Source organism: Trichomycterus rosablanca, chromosome 6, assembly GCF_030014385.1.
Source record: "Trichomycterus rosablanca isolate fTriRos1 chromosome 6, fTriRos1.hap1, whole genome shotgun sequence".
NCBI lineage: Eukaryota > Metazoa > Chordata > Actinopteri > Siluriformes > Trichomycteridae > Trichomycterus > Trichomycterus rosablanca.
This window is the reverse complement of record NC_085993.1, coordinates 34777911-34804479: the sequence shown is the minus strand read 5'-3', so window position 1 is coordinate 34804479 and position 26569 is coordinate 34777911. Positions and strand designations below refer to the sequence as shown.

General features: G+C 38.9%; 1 protein-coding gene across 1 annotated transcript; it reads left to right on the top strand.

The window, feature by feature from the left end:
- Positions 1-5489: 5489 nt before the first annotated feature.
- Positions 5490-24720, top strand: mpp4b (MAGUK p55 scaffold protein 4b). Its single transcript, XM_062998110.1, has 21 exons — positions 5490-5557; positions 5740-5861; positions 5937-6014; positions 6320-6403; positions 8844-8975; positions 12523-12604; positions 13536-13621; positions 13710-13781; positions 15132-15328; positions 15596-15651; positions 16623-16631; positions 16742-16780; positions 16902-16922; positions 17097-17111; positions 17197-17238; positions 18418-18585; positions 18744-18824; positions 19329-19422; positions 20643-20751; positions 24143-24277; positions 24375-24720. Exons 1-21 carry the CDS (start codon positions 5512-5514, stop codon positions 24564-24566), a joined length of 1860 nt encoding a protein of 619 aa, XP_062854180.1. The 5' UTR covers positions 5490-5511; the 3' UTR covers positions 24567-24720.
- The last annotated feature ends 1849 nt before the right edge of the window (positions 24721-26569 follow it).

Genomic DNA, 26569 nt, shown 5'->3' with positions numbered 1-26569 from the left:
AAATTGTGCCCAAAGTGTCAATATTTTGTGTGACCACCATTATTATCCAGCACTGCCTTAACCCTCCTGGGCATGGAATTCACCAGAGCTGCACAGGTTGCTACTGGAATCCTCTTCCACTCCTCCATGATGACATCACGGAGCTGGTGGATGTTAGACACCTTGAACTCCTCCACCTTCCACTTGAGGATGCGCCACAGGTGCTCAATTAGGTTTAGTCCATCACCTTTACCTTCAGCTTCCTCAGCAAGGCAGTTGTCATCTTGGAGGTTGTGTTTGGGGTCGTTATCCTGTTGGAAAACTGCCATGAGGCCCAGTTTTCGAAGGGAGGGGATCATGCTCTGTTTCAGAATGTCACAGTACATGTTGGAATTCATGTTTCCCTCAATGAACTGCAGCTCCCCAGTGCCAGCAACACTCATGCAGCCCAAGACCATGATGCTACCACCACCATGCTTGACTGTAGGCAAGATACAGTTGTCTTGGTACTTCTCACCAGGGCGCCGCCACACATGCTGGACACCATCTGAGCCAAACAAGTTTATCTTGGTCTCGTCAGACCACAGGGCATTCCAGTAATCCATGTTCTTGGACTGCTTGTCTTCAGCAAACTGTTTGCGGGCTTTCTTGTGCGTCAGCTTCCTTCTGGGATGACGACCATGCAGACCGAGTTGATGCAGTGTGCGGCGTATGGTCTGAGCACTGACAGGCTGACCTCCCACGTCTTCAACCTCTGCAGCAATGCTGGCAGCACTCATGTGTCTATTTTTTAAAGCCAACCTCTGGATATGACGCCGAACACGTGGACTCAACTTCTTTGGTCGACCCTGGCGAAGCCTGTTCCGAGTGGAACCTGTCCTGGAAAACCGCTGTATGACCTTGGCCACCGTGCTGTAGCTCAGTTTCAGGGTGTTTCAGGGTGTTCTTATAGCCCAGGCCATCTTTGTGGAGAGCAACAATTCTATTTCTCACATCCTCAGAGAGTTCTTTGCCATGAGGTGCCATGTTGAATATCCAGTGGCCAGTATGAGAGAATTGTACCCAAAACACCAAATTTAACAGCCCTGCTCCCCATTTACACCTGGGACCTTGACACATGACACCAGGGAGGGACAACGACACATTTGGGCACAATTTGGACATGTTCACTGTGGGGTGTACTCACTTATGTTGCCAGCTATTTAGACATTAATGGCTGTGTGTTGAGTTATTTTCAGAAGACAGTAAATCTACACTGCTATACAAGCTGTACACTGACTACTCTAAGTTATATCGAAGTTTCATGTCTATAGTGTTGTCCCATGAAAAGATATAATGAAATATTTGCAGAAATGTGAGGGGTGTACTCACTTTTGTGATACACTGTATATACGTATATATATATATAAAATACACAGTCATGGACAATTTTGTATTCCCAATTCACATCACTTGCATGTCTTTGAACTGTGGGAGAAAACCAGAGCTGGACCTGGACTGCTGCACCTGGGGATCAAACCTAGGACCTTCTTGCTGTGAGGTGACAGTCCTGTCCACTGAGCTACCATACAGCCCCGTAGAGGAACAACTACATTTTAGTCTGTCAAGCTAGTGCTTAGCTTCCTGCTCACTTATAATCTAATCTCTCTTTTTGTATATACAGCATAATAAATGGTTTTCTGACTGGTCAAAAGTAGTATTTTTATTTTATAATGTTTATTTGATGATTATGCAAAATTGTGCCGAATTGTCATAGGAACAGTTTCATTATTCAGAACATATATTGTGTCAAAAGCTACAGTATTAGAATGTTTAAACATTTAGCCAATGTGTTCTTGTAGAAAATAGTTTAGAGCAGTCCTAATCCCCGCCCCCTCTGTGTCACTCATTATGTTTGTGTGGGATTAAGAAGGATAGAGAGGGATTACAGTTCCCTGTCCCAGTATAACTCTGCTAACCTATAGTACAACACCATAGTGCCACATTGCATCTATACTGGTATATATATCCAATCCAAGCCCACTTCAAGCATTGAAATACAAATGGGAATTATACTGTTTACTCTGTTGTTCTAAGCTGAGTGAAGAGAAAACACAGAGGAAAAAGGTGAGTGATATTGGTTTGCTATCTAAAGAGCTTTGTGCTTGTTGACCATACTGGTATGGTATTTTTTAAGTGTCCTTTATGAATAAAAGGACTGTACATTATAGTTTTCAAAATCTACACATTATTGTTTATCTATTCAAGTAAAAAGCATTAGAGTTAAAGTTTGTGTATTTTAAGTGAGTACTATTATATGAATATAACATGAAATTGCTGAATAAATCTTATATAGCATAGTGTTGTGCTACTGACCTACAAAATATAAACATGCAAATGATCTTACCATTAAAGTCAAGCAATAACAAAGTTCCAAAAGAGCTGGTCGACTTGTGGTTATTGAAGGAATGATAAATTCCAATCTTGATAAGAAACTGCTTAAGAACGTAAGATCATTTTTTGTAAGCTGAAGCTGAGGTGTAATTGGGTGATTCAGCAGCACAATGATTCAAAATACAAAAGGAAATTCACATCTTAATTAGGGCAGCATAGTGGCTAAGTGGGTAGCACTGTCGCCTCACAGCAAGAAGGTCTATCCCCAGGTGGGGCGGTCCGGGTCCTTTCTGTGTGGAGTTTGCATGTTCTCCCAGTGTCCGTGTGGGTTTCCTCCGGATGCTCCGGTTTCCTCCCACTGTCCAAAGACCTGCAAGTTAGGTGAATTGGAGACACTAAATTGTCCATGACTGTGTTTGATATAAACTTGTGAACTGATGAACCTTGTGTAATGAGTAACTACCGTTCCTGTCATGAATGTAACCAAAGTGTTAAACATGACGTTAAAATCCTAATAAACAAACAAACAAACGTCTTAATTAAAGTTTCAGAGTGACATAGTCAAAGTCCTGAGTGGAACTAAATAGAGATGCTGTGGCGAGACCATGTCTTGCTAAAAACAACTTGCATTGTGTCTGATTTAAAGAAGTTCTGCAAATCAAAGTGGGCTTTACAATTATGTTAAGACATTAAATTAAATAAAGCTATACGTTTTAGGTGATAGGGTAAAAGGTGAATTAATGGTTGTTGAACCATGAATTTTACTCAAGTTACCTTTAATGCAATATCATATTTTCGTTAATGATTAGAAATAAATAATTGTAACAAATATGATATAACAGAAATTTTTAAAAGGGTTCATTACTTTTCAATTTACAAATTTTTACTGGCTATTTTGGGTGTACAGCTTCTACATACACCGATGAGCCAAAATATTAACACCACATCCCTATGTCACAGCCAGTGATAAATCAAATGTTAAACTGATGGCAGCTACTCGTAGTACATGTGTGAAATGCAGCAGGTATAGAAAGAAAAAGGTTACAGGTTGTTGGGTGGCCAAGACTCATTGATGTCAGAGAACATGAAGGCTGTTCTGTTACAGACCAACAGTCTAATAAAATGACAAATAAGTGTACATAAACTTGAGACCAATTGGACCTTATTAAATAAACTGCTTATGGGACCTGCAAGTTTATTAAAACTCTTTGTCAAATTAATTACTAAGTAAGTATGTAAACATTTATTTATATAGCACTTTTCTAAGACAGGCTACAAAGTGCTTCTTAGTTAGATTAGATGAAATATGAATAAAAAAGATAAAACAAAAATAAAACACAAAATACACATAAAACCATAAAAACAACACAGCTACATCCATGGGTGGAATAAAACAGACATAAACCATACAAACCGTGCAGCTTTATCTAATAAACGATAAAACAGGAAACACCAGCTCTCAAAGTCCATTCTCAAAGTCTAAGGTATAAAAATATTTTGTTAACCCATCTCCTTTGACCCAGCAAGTCTAATATCCAAGGGCAGGGTATACCACACCTTGAGTGCATACACGGAAAACGCACATCTCCCTTCCATTTCCGCTTTGTCCTAGGGACAACTAATTAAACAAAGTTAACCAGTTAAATTAATTTAACACAGTTAATTCAATAACTTCAGTGGTAGTTCTATGGTTCAGTGGTTTGGGTACTAGCTTAGTAATTGGATGGTTGTTAATTCAAGCCCCACCACCTTCAAACTGCTACTATTGGGCAAGGCCCTTAACCCTCAATTGCTTGCATTATATTCAGTCAAAATTGTAAGTCGCTTTGGATAAACAGTGTCTAACTGCCATAAATGTAAGGATTGCACCAACTGTAGCTGCAATGCCTGCAAACTAAACACTCTCATTTTTTGATATCTTTCACATCACTGTGGAGGAATTATATCAACATTGCTAGGTTTCACTGCTAGCATTGTGAAGGTTTTGTCATGACAACTCTATTGGGTTCAGCTCATGACTTTGCAGTTCTCAAAATAATTTTGTTAAATCTTTGTGACTTCCTGGATACCAGTGGCGGCTGCTGGTCTTCCAAAGAGGGGAAGCTCATTGTCGGCTTACATCATAAAATTTGTCAATTTATTTATACATAAATTCTGCCCTCCGTTCCTTTTCAAGAAAATGGCCTGTGATCCTATTGGACTTGACCAGTGTCCTGAAACAAATACTATGAGTGTGTTTTATTTACACAATGAACAATGGAAATGGTCAAGTAATTTCACCAAGCAAATACCAAGAAATGGGTTGCAGTTTGTCTTTCGACTTCACTCGCAAAATCCACGATGGGACTGAAGCTCCCAGTGATTAAGTGACGAGTAGATCTCAAAATAGCTGTCAATCAAAACGGGATTTAGCCTTTCGACTGATCCTCCAATCATCTTGCAGAAGCTCCGCGTCCAGACCCGCCCACAGCTCCATTCACCCCCAGAGACGCTCAGCGTCCGGGGACGGGACAAAATTGTGGCATTTATCCAATGACTGGCGAATTTCAAAGCAATGAAAAAAAAACTTTTCCATGCAGTCCCGTTGAAGTGAATAGACGCTCAGCTTCTACGGGCAAATGCATTGACGCTGCAGGAGTTAACAAAATCAGTCAGTCGATTTGTGATAAGTAGCTGATTCTGAACGAACTCGTCTTCGAGATGAACGTGTTCTAACGCATTTGTAGTCAATGAAATGTTAACACAACTGTACATATTTGACCATTTAATTTTTGACATTTTAGGGGAAGCTGAGCTTCCCTTGCAGTCTTAGAGAGATCGCCACTGCTGGATACATTGTTTCTATGCCTTTGACAATTTTTTTGTCTTTATTTGGAAATAATGACTCTTTCTTTGGAGCCCTACATAATTTTTTAATTTTTCCTAATTCTTTTTACCTAATTTTCTGGAATTCCCTTTGCTCATGGCACAGTGTTCCTGTATAGACTTTAAGGTGAAGGTTTGATGGTAAGAGGAGTGATATTTATATTCTACAGGACTGGCTGAGTTTAAACTTCAGTCTTTAGTCTTACCAATTAAATGTTGGAGAAGTTGTAAATTGAGTAACCTGGGGCAGTTCATTTACAGTGAAATCATCCAGACTGGGCAGTGACACCAACCATGGAGAATGGACAAGAAGCAGCTTCACTGGATATTGGAGAAAAAGGTAAACGATACAGAAGACCTTCATAATATTTATATCTTTTTTCTGTGGTTTATGGTTGCTTGGGTAAAAATGGTTTGTGAAAATCAAATTAACATTTTCACATGTTTTACTCCAAACATGTTAATTGAGGAGATGTTTGCTGTCTCTCAGGCAAGTAAATGAATGTGTTTTTATTAATAAAGGTCTGGTGGAGATCTTGTCTCTTGTGGTTAAGGAGGTGAGGGACTCTGTTGGCAGGGACATAAATGGTGCTGATTTGCTCTACAGTTTATTAAACACTCCATGGCTACAGTCTTTACTAAAGGTCAGTGAATCAGTAATAATGCAGAGTTTATTAAAGTTGGCTGATCAGTAATTAATCAACTTTTTCTCACTACAGGTGTATGAGTGTTTGCAGAAGCATCTGAGAAGTCCTGCCTCCCCACAGCTCTCTTATGCTTCTGGGCTTTCACTTGAGGTAAGAAATGCTGTTATAGTTTTTAATGGCATTATTATAATGACTGATCAGCCAAAACATTAGTGTGTTGATGGTGCTTCCACATACACACACACATACAGAATTTGAAAAACCTAGTAATGTCATGTACCAAATAACACAGGACTACTTCAGATGTCTTGTGTAGTCCATGTCTTGGTGGGTAGGACCTGTTGTCACAGCATATTAAGCTGGTGGTCCTAATGGTTTGGCTCATTGGTGGATTCAGTAATACTTTTAGTTTTAGTATTACTTTCCAAATACATTTTTTTTTTTGGGTTGTTTAGATTGTGTCAGATCTGAGAGCTCTGGAACACCCTTCATATGAGGCCAGAGAACTCTACAGTCTTTTAACATCACCCCACATACAGGTAACAAGTGATTTAATCTTTCTGCTGTTACACTGTTAAAAAGCAAAACTTGTGAACATATTTAAGAATATCTACAACCCCAAAACAAAAAAAGTTGGAACAGTATGGAAAATGCGAATAAAATAAAAATGCAGTGTTCCTTACATTTACTTTGACTTTTAAACATTCGTTAATATACCTCCATTCCTGCATTTCAGACCTGCGACACATTCAAAAAAAATGTTGGGATAGGGGCAAATTAGGTCTAGTAATGCATAAATGCCACAAAGATTTTCTGTGCAAAAAAAGAAGCCTTATGTTAACCATGTCCAGAAGCAGTGTTTACTTCTCTGTGCTCAGAGGCATCTAGGATGGACCATCACACAGTGGAAACGTGTATTGTGGTCAGATGAATCAGCATTCCAGGTCTTTTTTGGATAAAATGGACGCCATGTGCTCCGGACCAAAGACAAAAAGGACCATCCAGACTGTTATCAGCAACAAATCCAAAAGCCAGGATTTGTCATGGTATGGGACTGTGTCATTTACACTTGTGTGATGGCAGCATTAATGCAGAAAAGTACTGTACATTGAGATCTTAGAGCAACATGTGCTGCCTTCAAGACGTCATCTTTTCCAGGAATGTCCATGCATTTTTCAACAAGACAATGCAAAACCACATGCTGCACATATTACAAATGCATGACTGCGGAAGAAGAGGGTACAGGTACTGGACTGGCCTGCCTGCAGTCCTGACCTGTCCCCAATAGAGAATTTTGAAAAGAAAACCCCGTACTGTTGCACATCTTAAGACGTGCTTGCAAGAAGGATGGGACAAAATAAAAGCTGAAACACTAAATCACTTGGTCTCCTCGGTGCCAAAACGGCTTTTAAGTGTGGTGAAAAGGAATAGCAACAATGTAAAGTGGTAAATGCTTTACTGTCCCGACATTTTTTGGAGTGTGTTGCAGGTCGGAAATGCAGGAATGGATGTTTATTAATAAATGAAATGAAGTTGAGCAGATAAAACATAAAATATCTCAGCTTCATCCTGTCTGCAATCAAATAAAAGTAAATGTAAAAAACTTTGGTTTTTTTCATTATTTACTCAGGAACTCAGGGATATGTTTAATAGGGACTAAGAGTATTTCCACACGCACAATGTGAAGGGAACTCAAGGGATTGGGACTAAACAGCTGTGTAGCCTTAAGAAAACCAATTGTCAGTGAGGCTAACCGGCTAAAACGGCTTCAATTTGCTAGGGAGCATAAAGATTGGACTCTGGAGCAATGGAAGAAGGTCATGTGGTCTGATGAGTTCAGATTTACCCTGTTCCAGAGTGATGGGCACATCAGGGTAAGAAGAGACGCGGCTGAAGTGATGCACCCATCATGCCTAGTGCCTACCGTTCAAGCCTGTGGGGACAGTGCTATGATCTGGGGTTGCTGCAGTTGGTCAGGTCTAGGTTCAGCAACGTTATGAGCCCAAAGAATGAGGTCAGCTGACTACCTGAATATACTGAACCACCAGGTTATTCCATCAATGGATTTTTTCTTCCCTGATGGCACGGGCATATTCCAAGATGACAATGCCAGGATCCATCGGGCTCAAATTGTGAAAGAGGAGACATTCAGGGAGCATGAGACATCATTTTCACACATGGATTGGCCACCACAGAGTCCAGACCTGAACCCCATTGAGAATCTTTGGGATGTGCTGGAGAAGACTTTGCGCAGTGGTCCAAATCTCCCGTCATCAATACAAGATCTTGGGGAAAAATTAATGCAACTCTGGAAAGAAAGAAATGTTGTGACATTGCAGAAGCTTGTGAAAACGATGCCACAGTGAATGTGTGCCGTAATCAAAGCTAAAGGCGGTCCAACCAAATATTAGAGTATGTGACCTTTTTTTTTGGCCAGGAAGTGTATGTTCTCTATGTAGACGTTTAATTTGTTAAATTAACACTAAAAACACACCAACAACACCAATACACAAAAGAAATGATTAATGATTTATGATGTTGTAGTTGCATGCCTATTAAGTTAGTGACTTTATCCTGTCTTTCTTCTATGTCCAGAGCAGCATTAGTTAGTAGTGTAACCCAGTGACCCCTCCCCCATTACGTCAGTCCTAACAAATCAGTCACATTTTCCTGATTAATTATTACTGACTACCAACATAGGGATCATATTTAAATTACATTGGTGTCAACTATCAACATGTTATTAAAACTACAATATGCAGTATTAATATATAATATTCTTGTTTTGTACACTTAGTTAGCTAGTTAACCTCCTCAGAGAGTTCATGCAGTATGCAAGTATTTGAGCTATAACTTCCAACTTTACTGCACATCAAGAACTAGAAACAATTTGTAAAATTCAACAGCAAAAAATGAAAATACTGTTGCAATTAATTTTTGACACTGCATTTTCTAAATGTCTATATGAATCTGACACAGGCATTGCTGTCTGCTCATGATGTGGTGGGACTAAAGGACTATGAGCCTGCCCTGCCTCCACTGCCTGAAGAACTGCCTGATGATGAAGAGGCCATAAGGATCGTCTGCCTGGTTAAAAACAACCAGCCTCTGGTAAGCACTATATAAATAAAATACTTTTTTATCATAGTTTTATCATAGGTCTTTGTCACTTGTTCTATTTTAATATCTTGTTGGATTCAGTTAGATAAAACCCATTTTTTTGCTTTTTACTTTGGTGGATAACCCAAGTCTTGTATTCTATAAAGGACGTTGGTGTCAGTAGGGGGATCGGTAGCAACAGGATGACCTTTTCAGAACCTATCCTTCAAAAACTCACCCCACCCCGGAAATCTCAAAATATTGCACTTAATACAAAAAAAGCAGACTTAAGTCCACGATGGAAGACCTTGAGGAAATTTGTTATTAGTTCTGATGAAATACCTGCCTCAACAAAGTCTGTTCCAGCCAGCCCTCAGTCCAGTGCACACTGGGAAAGAAGCCGCAATAGCTCAGCACCTTGTGTCTATAACTCAGTAGTCTCTGGTAAGGAGTTTCGATCAGGATTTCAGTTCAAATGATTCAATCTGAATTTAATTTTGGTATTGGTTAATGTTAGTTGGGTGTTGTTCTGACATTATTTCTCTACCTCCCTATCCTCCAACTTTGAAATTTGTTTTGAAGGCACTCGTATGGACAAACCAAGTCTTTCTGTCCCTTCACATCATGCCTGTCCTTCTCCACTGACCAACAATTCAGAATCATTCCTCACTTCTGACTGCCACAACAAAGATGCTCCTCCTCTTCCACCAAAAGTTCTTCGTTACACCCGGACCGCTCCTCCCAGTCCAATGCTCCAACATTATATGGTTCAGAACCCAATGAACTATGTGAATTTACCCATACAGAAGAGCCTGGATGTAGAGCTACTGGGTCAGACGTTGACCAGTGTGACTGAGTGCATCTCTGTGTCCATGCAGGAGAATGCAAAGGCGGTGATCGTGTTAGCACAGGCACTAGAGAAGCTTGGCAGTGCATCAAAACTAGTTCTCAACAATGAAGCGTCTGAAGAATCTAACAACACATCTATTACATTTGGAAAGAAATATTCATCGGCCAAGTCTCCAGCCAGTGTGTTACATCCTGATACTAACAGACCAATCTTCTCTACACATCTTAGACACGTCCATCACTTTTCGTACTCTTCCTCTTCTTCCTCTTCTTCTTGCTCCAGCTCTGACAGTAATTGTCTTGACCAGCCAATCAAGTCCCAAAGCAGAACATTCCAGCCTTCCTGTAGCACCACCTCACCAAAAAGTAAAGTCAAAGCAAAGTTACCTCCCACATCTCCAAGGAGACAGGATGACGGATGTCCCAACATACCCAATGGCCAAGCGATGCCCAGTTCCCCCCACAGCCGCGTGGAAAGCAGTAACAAAATCGGATGCTTCTCAAAATGCAGGAAAAAGAAGAAATGAGGTGTTCTTTTAGTTACTGTAATTTTAGAATCCATCACATTACTTCCGTAATGCGTTGTTTATCTTTTAAACATCTTGTGATCCTGTGATGTACATCATGGATTTTCATATCATTCACTTGTTTATTAATTCATTCATTCAGTGTTGATGATCATAATCATCAGTCTCGTCTTCTTCACCTTGAATGTGACTATTGTCCTCTCTTCTAGGTTGAAACCCATCTATTTTATTAATTTATTAAAGGGCAATAGTGATGTTTCTCTGTTTTACCCTATTATATTGTCTCAATATAGACAAATCAAATTTTTCTTTGTACTTTAGTAAACCCTGCTCTCTGTAAGACACTAATTGCTAGTTTATAAAACAGATAGTTCCGGTCCTAAAATCTGATTGGCTGAGCCGCGTTCGAAGCCGTTGTAAAATCCCCGATAAACGCACACCTAGGACCACCTCACATCATTCCATATTAATACGCCACTGAATAGAAAAAGTTAATGTTATTTTCGCCCTCATGTTGCCTAGCAACACTGTTAATCGAACTATTTTGCGTCGCGGAAGAATGCTTTATTGTAAGTTTATACACAATAAATACATTTATGAATTAAACATTGTTGTATTTATTATATTTTATGTTGACCGCCGTTTTATAAAAGCAATAAGCCACTCGAGACCGTGCATTACTGTTATGATTTTAGCACGGGGAAAGAAGTTTTAGGCACTCCGCTTCGCGTCGTGCCAAAAACGTCATCCCCGTGCTAAAATCACAGTAATGCACGGCCTCTCGTGGCTTATTGCTTTAGTAAGAACACTGTAAGGGAGTATAAGCCTCCTCTGACGTGTTAAACCACTAGCCTCTTCTTTACACCGGCAAGCAGCAGAATCCTAAAGAAAATGCTTTAATATATGCAGACAATAACTTTGCCCTCTATTTGTTCTGTCTCTTGTGTCCCCACCTAGGCCAAATATTAGAAGTTGTCTCAACTTAGGCCAAAAAGTCGAAGTTGCTGTTGCCACGGCAAGGCATTGATTCCTAACCCAGCCTTCCCTTCCTCAGACACATCCAACCGTGTCTGTTAAGCATCCTAACAGGCATGTGACACATATTTTAGATTGAATAAAGGTCTGTGTAATGCCAGAACTTTAAATAATCAAGACATTTTATGGAAAAAAAAGCCAAAGAAAACTAAACCAATGATGTCACAGTGTCTGAATCCCATAGGGGAAGAACTCTACTGTATTCAGCAACCCCCTTTTTATTGATCAACTCATCCTGTGATCTTATAGTACATCATTTTTTATATCTCATGGGTTTATTTTCATTAACTTGTTTATTCATTCATTCATCCAGTATTGATTCTCTTAATCATAATCACCAAAATCGTCTTCTTCACCTTGAATGTGACTATTGTTCTCTCTTCTGTGTTGAAACCCATCTATGTTTTAAATCGATTAAAGGGGAATAGTGATGTTTCTTTTTTCCCCTATTACATTGTCTCAATTTAAACATATCCAGTTTTTCTGTGAACTCTAGTGAACCATGCTTTCTGCATGACACTAGTTACTAGTGTAAAAAGGCTGCAAAAGGCTACAAAAAAGCTTTTTTACACCAGGCAGCAGCACATATGTACAGAGGATAACAATTTGCCCTCTGTATTTTTCTGTTGCTTGTGTCACCACTTAGTCCAAATAGAAGGAGTTGCTGCCCTTCCTTAGACACATTCAATCGGGTCTGTTGAGCAGGCTGGTGACGCATTTGGTTATTTCTGATTGTATAAAAGTCTGTGTAATGCCAGAACCTTGAAAAATCTAGACCTTTTATGTTAAAAAAAAGCCAAAGAAAATGGAACTCTACTACATTCAGCAAACCACCTTTTCATTGATAAATTATCTCACTTCATGCTGGCACTTCGATTCTTGGGTGTAGACTTCTCCTTCTGTATCATACAAACACAGTGATGTCGCTGGTCCAAAGTTCTCTGGCTTTTGTTACATAAATGGTTTTAAATATAATTATTTCTCAACTGTATTTCTTTAGGCTTTGGCATTACACTGCTTTCTCTGCTATTTTATAAATAAAAGATTAAAAAAACAGTTCCCCTTTAATTATCTGACTTTATGTCCTAAAGTTGTTCTTTAAGTGTGTGTCTTCCTTTAGCAGTATTAAATATTTGACATGATTTCAGGGAGCCACTATAAGGAGACATGAGATGACAGGAGAGATCTACATTGCTCGAGTTATTCATGGAGGACTGGCTGAACGCAGTGGTAAGATTCAGTAAACTTTCAAATCAGTAAAAGAAACATAGTATTACAACAATAAGACTTGAATTTAAACATTTTGTAAAAAAAAAATTATGAAGTTAGCCAGTTTATCTAATTAAACAGAGCCAGACTGAATTTCAGTCAGCTCTGTAGAATATACAGTAAATCTCACTTATTTAAACCCATACAATAAAATTCAAGAAGTTACTTTAAAGTTTTTATAAGAACACTGTGTCACAATAAAGGACAATTACTAAAGTGGAGGGAAAGTTATGAATCTATCTGGAAAAGGACTTCACTGGACTACAGAGCTTTTATAATGTTCCAGTACATTAGTATTTCTACATATTTACACTTGAACGGCGCTCAGGTGGCACAGTAAACCACGCTGGCACACCAGAGCTGACATCTCAAACTCGATGGTTCAAACCTCAGCTCTGCTACCGGCAGGCTGGGCGCCTAATCAAACAATGATTGGCATGTTGTTAAGGGAGGGTGATAGAGGGAATTCATCATAACTACGGCCCTACAAAATTTACGGAACAATGTGCACAGCACAGCCTACCTTAAAGGTGGCCTTTAAATCTAGTCTTAAAAATGAAAAATTGGGGGTCAACACAAGTAGAGAGGAAGCTTTATGCAATCGGGTAATTGATACAACTAGATTGGGAGGAAAAATGGGAGGGGAATGCAAAAAAAAGTTGAAATTGTTGTTGTTATTATTATTATTATTAGTAGTATTAAAATTGTAGCAATAGTAGTGAATACAGATATACACTAATTGTCCAAAAGTATTTAAACATCTCTCCTAATTTTTGACTTCAGGTATGTATGTCACAGTCATTGCTACTTTAAAGTAATTACCAATGTTATGAAGTGGATGGAAAATTATTAAATAACAAAGACAAAAGTGTGTATTCTTGTTTGGCTGCAGACCTCTTGCATGCAGGAGACAGAGTGGTGGAGGTCAATGGGTGTCCTGTGTTTGGACTGGAACCAGAGCAGATTATTCAAATACTGGTCAGCATACTAATCACTTTCTTTTCAATTAATTTAAAATAATATAGTGTTTACTCAGTGTGTGCTGATTTATGCCTTCTCCCAACAGATACAATCATCTGGAACTGTTATGTTTAAGGTGGTTCCTATTATTGACAGACCCATCAACAACAAGACCATGGTCAGTTATATCTTCACAAGTCAAAAGTTAAATTCAAAAGTTTACAAACACCTGTAGGGACATGTATATCATGTATATCAAGATTTTGATGATTTATACAACTGTTCAAATCATTTTGGTGACTAGATGATTGAATCACATCTATATCCAAAAATATGATTTTAAGTTATTAAAAATTTAACCAAATCAAAGTTCAAAATCAAAGAACTGAGTCAAAATGTTCATACAGCAAATTGGATTATGAATTTGGTGGTGTAAAACTTTGTATAGCATTTCCAAACTTTGTGGCATGGCCTCCTAATTTCTTTTTGTAGAATTTTATTGTTGACTACAGCTGGTGACTTTTCTGTGCCCATATAAATAAGTTTGACTGAACTCATTACAGTGACCCAAAAGAATTACAAGAGACAAGTCTAGAAAATATCTGTATGGCAACTTTAAGTCACAAGCCGATCTGTTGAAATACCTGTCAGTTAGCTTAAAGTACATGTAACAGTGGTCACTTTGCCAAGGTTGCACATAAAACACAAGTTGTCACTTTATACATGAGTAAATTCTTCCAGATGATTAAAATCAGGTCTATTATTAATTAAAAGATGCTGAACCACAAGTGCCACTGTCCACTGTCAATTAAACTTCCAAGTTTGTTAATTAAATAGACATTCAAAAAACATTCAGTCAATTATAATGACCTCAAGTATGTTTGGATGATAGACATTAAAGCATTTAAACCCAATAGTACTTTATCTGCTGTCAAAATAGTGGTGGTGCTGTTATTCTGTGAGGCTGCTTGGTTGCTAGTAGAACTGGTGCATTGTAGAAACTGGACAGAATAATAAAAAATCAACTTTACCTTAAAAGTGGGGTGGCTTGGTGGCTCAGTGGGTAGCACTGTCGCCTCACAGCAAGAAGGTCCTGGGTTTAATTCCAAGATGGAGCGGTCTGGGTCCTTTCTGTGTGGAGTTTGCATGTTGTCCCCATGTCTGTGTGGGTTTCCTCCGGGAGCTCTGGTTTTCTCCCACAGTCCTACCTGTCCTTTCATGAATGTAACCATAGTGTGCAAAACAAGATGTTAAAATCCTATTGAATTAATAAATCCTAATAATTTTTCCGAAGAATAATGACCCAAGACACACATTAACAGTGGTTTTAGAATAATTACAAAATACTATTTCCAGTATAAAAGTGAGGTTCATAAAAACATGAATATTTTGAGAGGTATGAGAAAAAAAAAACACAGAGACAACATGCCATGAATTATAAATAGAAGAAAGGATCACATCAAGGTCCACAGATTTGTAATGTGACTGCATTCACATTTTTGTAACATGATGCCGTTTATACCCTCAGCTGTTTGTGCGTGCCATGGTGGACTACAGCCCGAAGCAGGACCCTGGTATCCCGTGTGTGGATGCTGGCATGACCTTTAGGAAGGGGGACATACTAGAGATAGTGGACCAGACAGACAGCCTCTGGTGGCAATCAAAGAAACTACCATGCAGCTCAGACTGTGCCAGCCTCATCCCCTCCACATGCCTGCTCAAGAGGTTAGAGGGGTTACAGATGGGGTTTGGCTAAAGTAAATTTTACACAGTGTTTCCTTTTCGTTAAACATGTGTGGCGACCCAGTCTAAAATGATCATCACTTTAAAGGGGCCTTCGAAGTGGAACTGCCTACAGCAGCCATTGGTAGTTTGTGTGCTGCACTTGTCCTCCATGTCTGATGTAGATTTTAAAATGCCTGTAATTATGACACTGTCAATATTAAGTTTTGACATTCTTCACATCATGTTTGTGTTTTTATGTGTTTAAAGAAAGAGAGATTTCTGGTTGTCACCACATTATCAATCTCACATCTGCATCAAAACATGTAAGTACCATCTGTGTGAGGTCTAAATGGCTATTATTATGTATGACTATGATGTATAATTCACCTTTTCTTTATATTCTGTCTTACATGTGATTACATAATTATATTAATAAGAATAAGTAATAAGAATAAATACATAAATAAGAATTTGAGAAAAATGGGTCATCTGACTCATTTTACCCATTTTTTTATTTTTCATTATTGGTTAATAGGTCATTATTTTAATATTAAAAAATGTTTTTGCTCCTGATCAAGTTTAATTATTTATATTTATAATTTATTTATAATTATTTATAATAATATTTATAATTTTTTTGAGTTTTTTTTACTTAAAGTAAAAATATGTGCATAATAATATAAACAATAATAATAATAATTATTATTATTATTATTAGTAGTAGTAGTAGTACTAGAAGTAGTATTCATTATAATCACTTTATCCTGATCAGGGTGATTGTGGGTCCTGCAATCCATTGCAGGGATAAAAGTATATACAGTAAACATGTTACTACATGTTACAGTTATAAAACATGTAAATAAATTGTTACAGTAATTTTATAATCCAGTAATACCCAAAATTTTGCAAAAAAATAAAGCCAGTACTGTGGTGCAGCTTGTAGTCCGCTGTTTGCAAGGGTTTCATTTGATACTGCTTTTCCTCCGCAAAAAATACTGGATACTCTGAAATGCCCCTAGATGTGAGTGAATGTGTGAGTGTGTGCTTTTTGGCACACAGTCCAGGGTGTATTCCTGCCTTTGCATCCAGTGTTTCTGAGTACTGGATGCACTGTGATACTGACTAGGATGAGGTGGTTAAAGAAAATGAATGAATAAATGAAAAGTTAATAATTTGTGTAAAATGATAGTGTGGTGTGCAGAATAGCCTGTAACATGTATACAACTGACATAACATGCATGACACATACTGATAAAATCCTCTTTTGCTTTGTGTCAATCTGCATTGTGTGCAGTGGGGGAAGGTGAGGAACGCTCATTATTGTTACTGTACAAATGAAACATCTTCTTTTACTCAGCTGGACTTAATCTTAACTTAATCTCATCTCTGTCTCATTTATGCTTTCATTAAAAGATGATATACTGGCTATAGAGATGTCTCTTGTAGAAAAAGGTATTCATTTCTTTAATATTCCATACACTATAACATCTCAAATAATAGCTAAAATTCTAGTATTACTATAATTTATTAGTACACAGTTGCACTAATATACAGTATTTTTCTCATTTTACAGATGATGAAGCTTTTGAATCTGGTAGGTAAGTTCTTTTTTTCCAAGGCATCATTTGACAATGTTGTCTACTGTAATGAAATCATTTATAGCATATAAGTTGAATTTAAATCCATATACATGGTATTGAATCTGTTTCATTCAATAACACTTAAACGTTCATCTTTTCATCCTGTAATTCCTGTGATAACTGAGAAGAGGAATTTAAGGAGGGTGAGTGCACAGAGTAGTTTGATTTTCACACTGGGCTTCATCTTAAACCTTCTCATTTTTTTATTATTTATTTTTCTGGATTTAGAGGAGAGCGATTTTAGCACCAGCGCTGAGGGCACCTATATGGGTATGTCTCTCTAGTTCTTATGTTATACACTTAAATAATAATAATATACAATTAAAGTCAAACATTTACATACACCTGTAAGGAACACAAGACTGGCAATTACTATAGAAGAGACTGTGTGCAGTTTGTTCAGGGGGGGTATTAGATGGTCTGACTCTTTCAATTAATACTTTGAACACCAAAAAAGAAAGAAAATGACAGTTTTGAGTGGATAAGACATAGCAGTGCTGCTGGAGTTTTAAAACACCTCACTGTCACTGCTGGACTGAGAGTAGTCCACCAACCAAAATTAGCCAGCCAACAGCGCCCCGTGGGCAGCGTCCTGTGACCACTGATGAAGGTCTAGAAGATGACCAACTCAAACAGCAGCAATAGATGAGCGATCAACTCTGACTTTACATCTACAAGGTGGACCAACTAGGTAGGAGTGTCTGATAGAGTGGACAGTGAGTGGACACGGTATTTAAAAACTCCAGCAGTGCTGCTGTGTCTGATCCACTCATACCAGCACAACACACACTAACACACCACCACCATGTCAGTGTCACTGCAGTGCTGAGATTGATCCACCACCTAAATAATACCTACTCTGTCGTGGTCCTGTGGGGGTCCTGACCATTAAAGAACAGAGTAAAAGGAGGTTAAAAAAGTACATAGAGAAACAGGAGGACTACAGTCAGTAATTGTAGAACTACAAAGTGCTTCTATATGGTAAGTGGAGCTGATAAAATGGACAGTGAGTGTAGAAACAAGGAGGTGGTTTTAATGTTATGGCTGATCAGTGTATAAACAAATATATATATTGAGCAATTCAGAGTTAAGGGCCTTGCCCAGGGGCCCAACAGTGGCAACACAGGGGCTTGAACCAGGAACCTTCTGATTACTAGTCTAGTACACTAACCACTGAGCTCGCACTCTGGTAAATTAAGAACAGATTTACCATATTTAGAGACGTAAATTAGATATATTGTCTATTATTGTCTATATTATATTGTCTGTCAAAAATAAAAAGATATCAGCAATGTATTAATTTTCTATAAGAACTACAGATAGAGTAGAGAATAGAGTTCAATAGAGTTGTGTAAAATTCATAATGATGTAGCTGTAGTAGTAATATAGTAATAGTCAGATTGTGTGCTGGAACCTGTTGCTCTACAAAATGTCTGTGTATGTTTTTAGCTGGATTTCGGAGGAGTCTGAGAGTTAGTCGTCGCCAGAGGACCAGATGTGGATGTTCAGGACAAATATACCTTCCTCATTGCTCCAACTCTGACATCAGCCCTTATGAGGAGGTGGTTAGGTACAAGCGTCAGCCCCTCGAAACACACCGTCTTATTGCCCTGCTAGGTAAGTCTGAGTATGCATTGTTTACACCACAGTAAATAGTACACAGTGTCTTAATAGTTCCAGAGCCCACTGTATATTGCTTTGTCAATTTAACTCATTATATTTTTAGTCATGGTGTACACCAAGTCCTACATATGTAATTAAATTATTTCTCTTAGGTCCATCTGGAGTTGGTGTAAATGAGTTACGGAGAAAACTGATTGAGATCAACCCAAAGACCTATCAGGGAGCCACACCACGTCAGTACAGATTTACTTTTACAGTGCTGATTAAACAACTACATTAAAAACTGGGTTCCGCTTATATTCCGCTTGCACACCAGCACCAAGTTTCTGTACTCCCCGGTTCGGAACTCGGTATTGCCACCTGTCGGCTGGGCGCCATCTAGCGGGCATAATTGACAGTGCCCGCAGCAGATACTAATTGGCCACTGTATCTGCAGGGTGGGGGCCGGACTATGTGTGGGTGGGTGGGCCTTCATACGCTGTGTAAGGACCCTGATTGGCGGAAGAGACGCCTGTGCAGAATGCATGGGCGAGAAGAGGAGGGCTGTGCACATGTCGAAAAGAGGCGTGTACAGCGATGTGCTCTCCTCGGATGCAATCTGGTATCTCTCAGCAGCGGAAGACAAAATTGACTGCGCTAAATTGGGAGGAGAAAGGGGAGAAAATGCTTTTTTTTTTTTAATAAATAAAACCTGGGTTCAGCACTGTAAAGAGTTGTTTTCTGGTTTTACCCTACAGACACTACAAGGTCGTGTAAGCTGCATGAGAAGCCTGGTCGAGAGTATCACTTCATTAGCACAGAGGAGTTTAAGAACATGATGTACAACCACAGGTAATTCTACACTTCTACACAAATCTCACATACTGTGCTATGATTCCCTACTATGTTGGTAAGCATTAGTATTATTAGTATTTAAACTGGCAACACAGTATAAATTGCTGTCTGTAAGTAATTGGATGCTATATTTTACAATTAAAGTTGAGCTAATGTGGCGCAATGGTAAGAGTCATGCTGCTGGTAACAGCTGGGCTTTGAATCCCAGGCAGGGCTTACAAATACAGACGGAACATGGCGTAATGTAAACTCAGTCACTGAGGGGACACATCAGTGCCCCTTTAGTCCTGTTTAATCCATTGCAAAAACTGATGAATGGTCCACTGTGACAACCCCTAATGTGAGCAGCCGAGAGGAATCATTCATTCATTTAACAATTTGAAGAATGTGTCTGTGAGCTGTATTGATATTGTTTTACTTTTATAGTAGCCCAATTTGATAGATATTAAGTTTTATTCTAAAAAATCTCACTAAATAGGTTGTATTGACAACACAAAATAACTTTTAGGGTTTAAAGGTCAAAATACTTGGCCAGTAAAAACTATCCTGTTTAAGGGTTTAAAAACTTGTAAGTCTGACGCCACTCAGGTGGTGCAGTGGTAAAAACACGCTGGAACGAGAGCTGTGATCTCGACTACATCGTATCGAATCTCAGCTCTGCCTACTGTCTAAGGCTGAGCGGCCACATGAACAACGATTGGCCTGTTGTTCAGAGATGAGAAAAGAATGCTCTCAGGGTGTGTCTCTCTGTACACAACGCTGAGCTGCACTGCACTCGTCAAAGTGTAGGTGATAAGATGCATACAGCTGCTGCCCACGTGTCGGAGGGGGCATGGGTTAGCTTCGTTTTCCTCAATCAGAGCGGGGATCGGCATTGGTGGAGAGGAAGCATGACGCAATCGGGCAATTGGACGCGCTAAAAGGGAGAAAAAGGGGAGAAAATGCATGAACAAAAAAAACAACAACTTGTAGGTCTTGAATGTATTTATGAATGCATCTAATCTAAATTATAGAAATGTATAGTTCCATAAATAAAAAAAGGAATTCCATAAAATAAAAAAAGTAATAAAAAAATAAATAATAAAAAAATAATTCAGTGAAGTACATTACCTATTATATAGCATAAATAATTTTCTCATTAATGTACATGAACTCATTTTAGTATTCTTTTACTCTTAATATCCCAAACCAGCATTGACACCTCCTAGTTTCTTTAGGTTTTTGGAGTATGGAGAGTACAGAGGTCACCTCTACGGCACCAGTGTAGAAGCAGTAAAGGAAGTGCTGGCTGCTGGGAAGATCTGTATTATAGACATTGACCCACATGTGAGTTAACTACAATTGTTTGTTTAATTGTTTGTCTTTAATATGTTAATTGGTAATTTTTCGTTTAATTATAAGACAGAAATTGTGTATTCAAAGCATTTATGTTCAACAGGTAAACTTACACTGGTCAGGAATATTAAGATGTGGGAAGTACCTGGAATACAAAAGCATATCATAAACATAATTTGAAAATGTTAGAGTTAATACTGAGCTTCGTATACTATGAATAAATGTTGTTTAATTAATAGACTTACAGGAATGCTGTGTCACAGCTGCCTAGTATACATGGCCAATGGACAATGGTCTACTTCACCTTACACTTCAGGCCTTGCTATCTGTCTCGCGCACTACATATGCCCCTCTGTTAGCATCACTTTCACAACTGCCTTATATAAGATTAGTAAGCAACGGCACTGTAGGGATCCAACCAGTGACAAATCAGTTTTTTGACCTTGCTATAATAACTAACCATTAACAGTTTTAAAAGTTCACAAGTAAGTTTGTAACAGCCGCTCAAGTGGTGCAGAGGTAAAGTACGCTAGCTCACCAGAGTTGGGGTTTCAAATACATCGAATCGAATCTCAGCTCTGCCTTTCCGACTAGGCCGGGGCTGTATGAACAATGATTGGCTGTTGTTCAGGGTTAGAGGGTAAGAAAGTCGGATCATAGGTCCTCATAACTGGTGTGACTGCGGCCCCTGCTGGCTGACTGATGGCGCCTGCACAGGGCTGAGGAATGGGGGTGTGACCCTCCATATACAGTGCCCGTCAAGTGTATGAACTCGACTTGTGCAGGTGAAAAATGCACTATCTGTACTGACTGTGCGTACCGGAGGGGGCGCAGGTCAGTTGAGAGGCGTCCTCAGTCAGCGGTGAAGGGTTGAATCAGTATAGAGGTACTGTCTGTGCGTGAAGGGTTGAATCAGTATAGAGGTACTGTCTGTGCATGAAGGGTTGAATCAGTATAGAGGTACTGTCTGTGCGTGAAGGGTTGAATCAGTATAGAGGTACTGTCTGTGCGTGAAGGATTGAATCAGTATAGAGGACGCAATCAGGGTAATTGGACACGACTAGACTGGGGGATAAAAAATTGGGGGAAAAAAGAGGGGAAAAAATATAAATAAAAAAAAAAGGAAGTTTGTAACACAATGCCTTTTAATTAATTTCATCAAGAATGCTTAAGTTAAAAAAAATTTTTATTAAAAGATTAGGATGACTTTTAACTATAAGACTATACAAAGTTAATTATTCAACATAAAGACTGCTGAATTAGGCTCAGGTAGTTACGTGTATTTTAAGTGTTTGCTTTTATATCTCAGTATATTGGATTTTAATTTAAACACATTTTATACTTGGCAGTGTGGGTATCAAATGGGTTTTAGTTGACTAAGAATAGAATGCTAACACAACTTGGATATAACAGTAAATATAGGATTAGTGTAACAGTGTGAACATGATTAACATTTCTAGTTTAGGTCTGTAAAAGAGCTATACAGGGGTATAAATGTTGCTGGAAAAGAACAAAGCTATGGACTAGGCAGACCTGAATTTAAAAGGATCGGCAATGTGATGCCATAGATTTATTCAGCTGGTTTATTTATTTGTGTTCCTGAGGTGTTAAGATCCTTCAGAATGGTAAATCCACGAAAAGCACCTGGTCCTGACGCCATCCATGGTCGTGTCCACAAAGAATGTGCCAACCAGCTAGCAGAGGTTTTTACAGACATTCTTAACCTCTCTCTCAGTCTGTCTGTCATCCCTACTTGCTTAAAGAGGACCACCATTGTCCCGGTACCAAAGAGGTCGACAGTTGTGTCCTTGAACGACTACAGACCTGTTGCTCTGACCTCCTCCGTCATGAAGTGCTTTGAGCGGATTATCAAAAACCACATCTGTTCATCTCTTCCATCATCAATTGATCCCCTTCAGTTTGCTTACCGACCAAACAAGTCCACTGAGGATGCCATTGCTTTGGCTATACACAATGCACTGACTCACCTTGACAACAAAAACTCCTATGTGCGGATGCTGTTCATCGACTACAGCTCAGCATTCAACACCATAATCCCAATGAAACTCACCACTAAACTCAACGACCTTGGACTCAACACCAATCTTTGCAATTGGATTTTGGACTTTTTATCGAGCAGACCTCAAGTGGTAAGGATTGGTGACCACATTTCCTCCACCCTGACTCTTAACACAGGAGTTCCACAGGGATGTGTTCTCAGCCCCCTCCTGTACTCTCTCTTCACTCACGACTGTGTTGCCAAACACAGCTCCAACATCGTACTTAAGTTTGCTGACGACACCACTGTCATGGGCCTCATCACAAATGGTGACGAGACAGCCTACAGAGAAGAGGTCAGAGAGCTGGCTGAATGGTGCAGCCACAGCAACCTTCACCTTAACATGAGCAAAACAAAAGAGATGACTGTAGACTACAGGAAGCGGCAAGAGGATGAACATGCCCCCTTGTACATCAGAGGAGCTGCTGTGGAACGAGTCAGGTCAACCAAGTTCCTCGGAGTACACCTCACTGATGACCTGACTTGGTCCCTCCACACTAAGTCAGTGATGAAGTCTGCTCGTCAAAGACTGTACTTTCTCGCAGGCTCAGGAAGTTTGGTCTCCCACCCAAAATTCTGGAAAACTTTTTAAAAAAGCACCATTGAAAGTATACTAACAGGCTGCATATCTGTCTGGTATGGTAACTGCTCTCTCCATGACCGCAAGGCTCTTCAGAGAGTTGTGAGAGCAGCTGAGGTCATCATTGGTCACAAGCTGCCAGCCTTACAGGACATCTACCACAGGCGATGTCTGAAGAAAGCTTTAAAAATTACCTCAGACCACACCCACCCTGCACACGGACTGTTCACAAAACTGCCATCAGGCAGACGGTACCGCAGCATAAAATCCAGGACCAGTAGGCTAAAGAACAGCTTTTTCCTGCAGGCCATCAGAATGCTAAACAATGCATAATAATAACTCACCCTTTTTCAGTTACTCATCAACACTCACATTTCATTTTAACAGTTATTAATCTTGTCTGTGAACTATGGTTCAATATCCATAATGCCTGCAATGTCTATGGTTCAATGTTTACAATTCCTGCAATGTTCACTTTGTTTACAATGCAAATCTGCACTTTAACTGCAATTTCTTTTCACATATTTTTTCTATATTTTTCTTCCTTGTTTATTTTTTTTATATACATATATAAGACTGTCTATTATATTGTATTATATTGTTATTTTATTTGTACTTTTATTATAGCATACTCGTAGAGTTCCCGAGCCTCCCAACACACATTTCAATGTACAACTGCTACTAACATTTGTACAAATGACAAATAAACTTGAAACTTGAAACTTGGTGTCTTTTCTCTACAGGCCATTGACTCTGTGCGGACCCATGAGCTGAGAGCATACATCATCTACATAAAACCTCCTCCTTTAGACCAAATGAAACGAACACGGATGAATGCTCAAATTCTTACAAATTACTGCACCACACGACCATTTCAAGTGAGTATACACATACAACAAGTAATGTGGGTAACACACATATTCTGAACTTTTATTGTTTCTTGTATTTGTATTTTCCTCTCACTTGCTCTTCTAGGAAGAAGATTTTCATGAGATTGAGGAGGAAGGGCACGGGATAGAGCAGCGTTATGGTCAGTTCTTTGATCATGTGATCGTGAACGATGGCCTGCAGGCTTCTTGTGTGCAGTTACTAAAGGCAGTAAGAAGAGCTCAGGAAGAACCACAGTGGGTTCCTGCCTCATGGATAAGACCAACTGATCACCTCTGACAAGAGAAAGAAAAGATGAACATGGAACTTTTGTTCGGTCAAGTCCTGATGGGCTAACATACCTTATATAGATATTATTTGAAGCTATGTATATTAACATGTTTGCATTTGTGAGATGTTGTTTTAAATAAAGTGAAACAGGATACAAATTAAACAATTGACGTTCCACCGTAGATAGCCTGAAGGATCTCTATTTCCACTTAGCCACTTTTTACAAGAAGATATAAAGAGCACTGCAGAGATGGTTGTTTGTCCTGCAGGTTTTCCCATCTCGGTCAGGACTTTTAGAGTGACTTCCTACCTTCCCCATCACTACTGTCTGGATGCTTAAGGTTCAAATTTGTGCCAACCAATTTGAATGGCAACAGGTGAACTCTTATTGAGTTCTAAACAAGTCAGGAATAATTAAAGCACCTGATCACCTTTTGGAGTGCCACAGCAAATGCTTTCTATACGTTTATGAGTACGAGATTTCAGTTTTTTATTAATTTAAAAAAAACCAGATTATCATGTTATTAGATGTAGATTGTGTAGATTGATCTGGTAAAAACCATTGTATCAATTTAAATAAATCTACAGCACAATAAAGTGTGCAGATGTCAAGAGGTCTGAATACTTTTTAAATCCACTGTACTTGTAGAGGACATACATGCAGGCTTAGAATATCAATGATATCTGCCTTGTTTTTCCTCCTGGCTGCATACCAAACTAGCCACTTCAGAGGGGGACAGTCTGCGGCCCTCCTTGTTTGGGGGTAGGTGACTGCAGCTTTGAGGGTAGGTGTTTGGGACAAATCAATATCAATTAAAGTGACTCTGATTAACCCAACATAAAGTTCAGCTTTTCTGTAGGATTTTCCTGGCATTTACTTAATTGCATCTTACAACAAAATACCTTGTCTACAAAGAGCTTACAAAGCATTAAAGGAATGTCATTGTTATAATGTATCAGTCAGGAGAAGGAACCCTCCAAAATTGATTAAAAAAAAAGACAACTGATCCAAGAAGCAAACAGCAACATTAAAGGGGCTGCAGGGATTTCTGTCAACTACTGACTGTGTACTACATGTGACAAGAATGTCCCATATTCTTCAAATGTGTAGGCTGTGGGGTAGATATGTTATACAGTATAGACTATTATAGAATTTTGTATGCTTATCTCAGTTCAGTCTGCAGTTTAAGCATGCAGAATTTTCTCATAGTTTCCCTTGTCTTATGTAAAACAAAATAAAATAATAAGAACACAGCTTGCTATTAGCTAATTAAGGATAATTTATAGAGGAAATAAAGAAAGTTTTGCAAGAGGACAAGGGATACTCTATTAGATTAGATTTTTAATATTTTAATATTACAACTTTGTTGCTATAGGACATATAGTGACTTGTTTTGATTTATTAGACCATATTAGTATTTTCTACTGGGTCAGGTTTTTTTATTCTTACAACAAATTTTGTCTATGCAGGTTATAAGGTTTCTGAGTGACAGTCCAACTACAGATTTGCACTTTGTGGTTCTCTCAACATATAGATACTGTCGTATAAGTGTTTGTTTCTGTACATGTTTTGGAACTGTAAATAATTAAGCAACTACTATGTAAACTGCCCTCATTCCCTTTAATTTGTGCCACTGTTTCATTTACATTTTCGGCATTTATAGGTGGGTTGTTAATCGTCTTTTGAAGACGTTGAGAGACTCAGATGTTCGGACAGACAGAGGAAGTTCGTTCCACCTCTTGGGTGCAAGTACAGAGAATAGCCTTGATGCATGTCTTCCCCAAGTTCTGGGTGAAGGATCAAGGCGAGCGAGACTAGTGGCTTGGAGGTTGCATGGTACAAAGCGGGTTGTGATGACTTCTCTAAAGTTTGGAGCTGGTCCATTTTTTTTTTTAGCTTTGTAGGCGAGCATCAGTGTTTTAAACTGAATGCGGGCAGCTACAGATAGCTAGTGAAGAGAACGCACTATCAAGGCTTTAATAGTGGACCTGGGAGCAACGGTAGGACAAGT